At 43.3% G+C, this 7,291-nt stretch overlaps 1 protein-coding gene across 1 annotated transcript; it reads right to left on the reverse strand.

Moving 5' to 3' along the window:
• Positions 1-422: 422 nt before the first annotated feature.
• Positions 423-6,525, reverse strand: SMIM34A (small integral membrane protein 34A). Its single transcript, XM_038581148.1, has 2 exons — positions 5,694-6,525; positions 423-4,239 (listed from the first exon to the last, which is right to left on the reverse strand). The coding sequence occupies exons 1-2, from the start codon at positions 5,698-5,700 to the stop codon at positions 3,827-3,829; spliced, it is 420 nt and encodes a 139-aa protein (XP_038437076.1). The 5' UTR covers positions 5,701-6,525; the 3' UTR covers positions 423-3,826.
• Positions 6,526-7,291: the final 766 nt, after the last annotated feature.

Genomic DNA, 7,291 nt, shown 5'->3' on the forward strand with positions numbered 1-7,291 from the left:
GAGTCAGAGCCACCGGCCACTCTAGGAAGAGCTGGGTAAATACTAACAAATGTTTAGTCTTTAATTTTTTTAAATCCTTTTTTAGAATGTTGTGATGGGGCACCTGGGTGGTGTATCAGTTAAGCATCTTACTCTTGGTTTCACCTCAGGTCATGATCTCTGTGTCTTGGGATTGAGCTTGGAGTCGGGCTCTGCACTCAGGGTGGAATCTGCTTGGGATTCTTTTTCCCCTCTTCCTCTGCCCCACCCCCTACTCTCTCTCTCAAATCAATCAATCAATCTTTAAAAAATAAACAAAATAGGGGCACTGGGTGGCTCAGTGGTTGAGCGTCTATCTTTGGCTCAGGTAGTGATCCTGGGGTCTTGGGATCGAGTCCCACATCCCACAGGGAGCCTGCTTCTCCCTCTGCCTATGTCTCTGCCTCTTTTCTGTGTGTCTCTCATGAATAAATAAATAAAAATCCTTAAGAAAATAAACAAAATAAAATAAAATGTTCTGATAATACATCACACCAGACACATGAAAATGCAGCTGAACTGATCAGAATTTCATTTAGAATAGGAGTGTTCCAAACACCCAGGAAAACTCTGGTAACTTGGATTTGATTTGGTAGAAATCATGGTACATTCAACCACAAACCCCCAGAGAAGCCATTCCTGGAAACTGTTAGCCAGATCCATTTTAAGTAATCTCAATGGCAGAGGTAGGCCTTTAATTGACCTGATCCTCTAATCTTGGGGGTAACTTACTATAGGGACAAAAAAAAGAAAAAGTGTCTGAAATGTTGAGAATCAGCTTTCTCTGTTCCTGCTTCCACCAGGGTTGGTGGAATGCACAAAGCTCACTTGCTGAACTAAACACCCACACTGTGGTGCTGGTACATTTCCCACTGGTCCAGCTACATGGGGTTTGCCAAGATAGTAGTGGATTATTCTGAGCCTGAGCATTTTAGATTTAAAGGATTTTGCATAAAATATTCATAGTACTTGTGTCTCACCAGTCTTGCTTAAAATGGAGAATGTAGTCTCCATCCAGGAACACATCTCCCATGCAAACTCTTAGATCAGCTCCCCAGAAAACAGGTGAATTTGTATCAAGAAACAGGTGGCCTGGGAAAATATCCTTGGATCTCATGTAACTAACTGCATCTGAGTGTCAATGGGAAGATGGTGGCTTTGTTCCTTAGGAAATACTGTAAAAGCCTGTCCCTGACCACGTGTCTAACATGGCAAGCCCTTCTTGGGATTTCCATGGTGGTTTACTAACAGAGTCAAGGGTTGGAGATTAAATGGAACAGGATCTCACTGAATGCTCCTTGAGAGGCCAAGCAATGTGAAATTATACAAGTGATCACTGAACTGGCATTAGAAGCATACCAAATCTATCTTTTCCCTGAAACCCCAAAATCCTAGAAATAGAAAAACCTTGATGAAGGAAAGGATCCTAATTTACCACATCACATTGCTCCTCTTTTCAAATTCTACTTCAAGGCTCACTTCCTTCAGGAAATTATTTATCCAGCAGTATCATACAGGATATTTTTGGTTGAGGGGGGTCAGAAAGTTTAATAAAGGAGATTTATTGGCTCACAAACTAAACAGTCCTGTAGCAAATTAAGGCTTCAGGCACAGTTTTTTTTTTTTTTTTTAAGATTTTATTTAATCATGAGAGACCCAGAGACAGAGGCAGAGGGAGAAGCAGGTTCCCTATGGGGATCCTGATGTGGGATTTGATCCCAGGACCCTAGGATCATGACCTGAGCTCAAGGCAGAAGCTCAACCACTGAGCCACCCAGGTTTCCCTTCAAGCACAGTTTGATTGGGACTCTAGTCTCTGTGATATTCTCAGTTCTCCTCTCCAGGCTGGATTTTGCCCTCAAACTGGCTTTTCTAACGTTGGCAAAAGGGCTCCAGCAATTATAGGCTCAGATCTGCATTTAACACAATCCTGCACAAGACAGAACTTTTATGTCCCAGAATCTCCCTTTAAAATCTTTCCAATCATTCTGAAGATCAGCTCACTTAGGTCATGAGTCCTTCTTGGACCCAATCCGTGAAGCCAGGAAATGGATTGTGCTGATTAGATTGACATGGCTCTCCTATTTCAGCCCTTGAACTGGGAGTAGTTTCAGCTTCCTTAGTGCCATATGGATCTCCAAATGTAAATTAGGGGTGGTTGGGTTAAGGAAGAGGGAAATGCATGCTGGGGAAGCAGGTAACAGGAGACGACTGAATCTTCAAATTCACTTAAGTTCTGACCTTTCACTCCCATTGTAATACATTCCATGTTCCTATTTGCTGTGGATTACATTTTTGTCTATATTTCCTTCTCTTTTATCCTGCCTTATAACCATCTCAAACATATGGATGATGCCTAGCCCTAACTATATAAACAAGCCAACATTTCTAACATCTGTGGAAAATATTTTTTAAAAAAAGAAAAAAAAAAAAAGAAAGAAGAATACTTGGAAGTTGACCTCACCCTCTAAGAACAAAAGCTTGAGGTTTAATTCTGACTTTTATGAAATGTGGGGCTGGTTGCAGACCACTATCTGGAGACAGGGGGGAAAAAAACCCCACTTTTTTTCATTTGTAATCCGAGGAATGTCTCCAAAAACGGAGCTGAATAAACTTCATAGAAGTTGGTACAACAAATAACTTATCCCTTTGCCTGCTGAAAGCCTGCAGAAGTTCAGCTAATCACCATCTCTCTAAATTAATTACTCATCTAGGCAAGGTCTTACTTCTTTTTAGGCAGAGACAAATATATAAGTAACAGATATTTATAAAACATTTGAGTAAACATCAGCCATCAACCACCACCACTATCATCAATATCAACCACCACTACCACCACCATCACCCTTAATATCAACCACCAACAACATGACCATCATCAACATCAACCATCAACCCCACCATCAATACTACCACCAACACCATCATCAACATCAGCTATTACCAATGACATCACTACCATCATCACTAACACCAATACCCCCATAGCATCAACCACCACACCACTATGAGCACAGGGTTTATATTTTACATTTTTACTTTACTTTGAAAAATATCTTCATATGCATGATCTTATTAGCTCTTATCTACTTTGTAGTTTGACAGACCAGACATCATCATTCTCATTTTATCTGTGTGGAAACTAAGGTCCAGAGAGGTGAGGTGTTGAGTTCCTTGTTACTTAAGTGTCCTTGACTAGAGTTGGATTCCTCTGACTCCAAAATTAATACTTTTTTTCAATGGACCCCATGCTTTCAATAAAAATGAAGAACTTCTGACTGACTTCTGCTGTTAACAACCTTGGCTCTAAGTGAGAACCTCTAGAATGAATAGCTCTTTGAAGCCATATATCCCCCTGCCATGCATTCCAGGTGAGAGCCACGAGTCACTCAAAGTTGATGTCATCCTCTGGAAGTTGAACTTTAATCCAGGGCGCTTGACTCCAAATTCAGTCTTCTTTCCATGACAAGAGGCTACTTTCGTGAATACCCCTCAGGAATCTCCTAGATTCTCTGAGAACACTCAATGCTCCATGTCCTTCCCTGGAACATAACCTTTTCCAGTGAAGGGTATGACTGGAAGCTGCTGCCCCTGCTGTCCTGTCTCAAAGTGCCACAACGCCTGAGAAGGAAACAGGATGGGATGCTGGCCTTCAGTCACACTCCCATTGGCCTAAGTGCCCCAGTGATCCTCTTCCAGCCCCACTCAAGGATCTGACTCTTCTCTCAAGGTTCCAGGTAAACTCAAAGCTGCTTCCCCTTGTATGAAGGTTGGGCCTCTTCTGTAGAGGTCGGCTTGCCTTGAACTTTCAAGGGATCCCTTGGATTTCAGTTTGGCACTCACTGTTTTTGAATGTTGGCCCCAGGCTGGCCTGGTTGGGCTGCAGGACAGGTCTGTTGCTAATCGTTAATGCAGAGCATTTGGACACTTTGCTTTGGAGACCTTTCTTTTTGAGTTCAGAGGTCAAATTTGAGTAGTAAATATCTTCCAGGGATTTATCATTCTTTCTGAGGATGTTGCTGGCTAACCGGAAGAGGAAAATCACTCCGTAGATGCCAATGATGGTGAGGATGTACCAGGCAGCGCTGGTCCCATCTGGAAGTTTCAGGGCCCTGGTGGAGTTGGTGCCGCTCCTCCCTTCCATGTGGTCCCTCAGCAGGTAGCCTAGGCCAGTGCTGGCCTGGGTCTGGTTGGGGGCTCCCTGAGGAGTCCACTTGATCACTGAGAAACAGAGAGATCCAGATGAGACCCAGCATCCTGGGCTGAGGGCTGCCTGGCCAAGCCAATGACAGTGTGGTCCTCATATCAGTGGGAAATGTGGGGGAAATGTGGGACTGCTTAAAGGGGGCTCTCTCTGTTGAATGGTCAGGAGTCTAACAACATATACATAAAAAGGGGTTTTGGGGGGCATACTAAATATTAGTATATGGAAAACTAAGACTAACCATGATATAATATGCAATCATATGCCTAAAAGGAGGGAGGATATGGCATTTGCTTGAAGCTCATATATGTATAAAGTATCTCTGAGAGAATACACAAGAAATTGGTACCTGGGGTTGCCCTTGGGGAAGAGAATTGAGGGATGAGATGTACTTTTCACCAGCTCCCCTTTGTACATTTTGTACCATGTATAGTTACCTTCAAAAAGGAGTTAATCTAAAAAAGGAAAGGGTACAAGTGGGCACTTTTCTGGCCTCCTTGGTGAAGTGCCCCTGGGGAATGACACTGTGTGCCCTTCCAAGACCAGAAGATTAAAATCTTAATTGTTGTTTAATTCAAAACTGTTTTCTCTCCTAGGAGAGCCAGTGGCCATGAAATGAAAGGCACAGAAGTAGTACATAAAACTGTGAGACATTTTTCCAATTGAACTTTACTGGCTCAAATCCCCAATTCTTGCCCTGTGTGAGCACAGATGTTTTCAGATGTATCATAGGATATATCCCATAGCCTGCTGGGTAGACCAAAGCTGCTCCCCAAATGCCATCTATTTGATATTTGTTTGTTGCTAATTCATTTTGCTAATGGCAAGATTCAGAGAGGCTGGTATCTTTTGTTATAGTTAATTGTCAGAATAAGTGAATGATCTTATTACTTTTAGATGAAGGGTTTAAAAATAAATCTACAAACCACATGTGACAAAGCCCAAATGAACAGATTTAATTATATAAAATTGGTCACTCATAACAAATGATACAACAACGAGGAATTTTATACCACTGTTGGTGGAAGGGTTTGAGAACTTAAAGCATAGAAAGGGGAAAATTGTCGTCATTGCTTTCTTTTTAAAAGTCAACCCAATAAGAAAATCAGAAGTCTCAATTACAGCAAGAGAACACACTGAGAACTCTGAACTTTTCTGTAAGTTGTTATAGAATGATGTGATATGCTCAAATACATATAAAATATGCCCAACCAAGAACTACAAGACATTAAATAAGTTTTAAAACAGTCCATATCCACAGGAAAGAAATTCACTATATTAATTATTGCAGCACATTGTTCTCCACTTTTCTTTTTCTAAAAAAATAGGTTGGTCGTATCTTAATGGACAAACACATCTTGCAGAAAGAGACACCTTTTCATCTGTGCCATTTTGCACTTATAATTTACCGATGTGAAATACAGCAGTCATTCTAGAACAGCTCGTCCTTGTATTGAAGAAGAGTACTCACGTTCCATGAGGCGGTCTCTTCCTCGACTCTTGAGGGAGGCAAGTTTAAGCAGCTGCCGTGGCCAGAGAAGATGGAATGAGAAGTCTTCCCCGCAAGTGATCAGTCCTACTGACGTGGGGCTGCCCCGAGGTTTGTGAGCAGAGCAGGGAGTAACACGATACCCAGAGAATTTTAGGGCTGTACCAAAAAGAAACAGCAGAGAAGAGTTTGGACGATTTTTCTCTCCTTAATCAGGGGATCGAAATCGACCTGTCTACTGTTGGCTCAGAATACAAAGCACCTCCTGGCTGAAGCTTGTTGAGGAGGCCTAAAGCAAAAGAAGGTTTAAAAAACGTGCTGGTACCAAGGAGTCTCCAGCTGCCCCTGGTCCCATCCAGGCCTGCTGTGGTGAGAGGCTCCCTGTGAGGCTGCTCACGAGCTTATAGCCTGGATGGTTCCTGAATTCCCCTGTTCTGCACCTGTCGTAGGAGTGGGAGATGGTCAGGTGTGGCAGAGGCCTGTTGTTACAGGGTCAGGAAACTCCATGGTCAGGAGTCACTGGCTTCCTCTTGGACTGTCTCCTGGATGAGGAAACCCAGACAGGAAGGCACAGGCGTGGACACAGCTGAGGGGCCTGGGCTCCCCCTCAGGGATCAGTGGGCAGTGGGCCGGTAGGCCAGGCTGTGCAGAGTGATGCTTCCTTTTCCCACACTCCTGAGTCACAGCCCACACTGCAATCTAAGCATATTTAACCAGAAAGTGCTAGAAGAATAAGAGTCTGGGAGCAAAGAAAAGCAGGGAGCTTTGGCAGGTTCTGTGCACCCATTGTTCCCAGCCCCGCTCCTGAATCCTCACCAAGAAGACCAGCACATGCCAAACTTATAAGGGTTTTTGGCTTTTAAGAAGTAATTTAAGGGGTGCCTGGGTGGCGCAATCGGTTGAGTGTCCGACTCTTGATTTTGGCTCAGGTCATGGTCTTGGGGTTGTGAGATCGAGCCCCATGAGCCTGAGCTCAGTGTGGAGTCTGCTTGTCTGCCCCCCTCCCCCGCTTCCTCCCTTTGCTTGCACTCAACACTCTCTCTCAAATAAATAAAATCTTTTAAGAAGTCATTTGATCAGATTTCCATCAATAGGGGACTAGATAAGTAAATTATCAAATTTGCCATGTGATCCAGCCATTCCACTCCTAGGCATATATCTAGGAGAAATGGCCACAGATGCCTGGACAAAACCTTGCATATGGATATTCATTCACAGTAGCATTATTTGTAATAGCTAAAAAGTGGAAATAGATCACCTGTCCACTGACTGGTGAAGGGGGAAATGAAATGCAGTTGATCCCTATAATGGACTATTATTTGACAGTAAAAAGAAATAGTGTTCTGACACACACTACAACATGGATGGACCTTGAAAACATTAAGCCAAGTGAAAGAAGGCAGTCACAGAGGACAGTATATTGTAGGGGTCCAGGTATATGAAAAGTCCAGAATAGAAAAAACTATAAAGACAGACAGTAGGGATCTCTAGGTAGCTCAGTGGTTTAGCACCTGCCTTTCCCCGAGGGCTGATCCTGGGGTCCTGGGATCGAGTCCCACATCAGGCTCCCTGCATGCAGC

The sequence above is a fragment of the Canis lupus genome, chromosome 31 (assembly GCF_011100685.1).
Source record: "Canis lupus familiaris isolate Mischka breed German Shepherd chromosome 31, alternate assembly UU_Cfam_GSD_1.0, whole genome shotgun sequence".
NCBI lineage: Eukaryota > Metazoa > Chordata > Mammalia > Carnivora > Canidae > Canis > Canis lupus.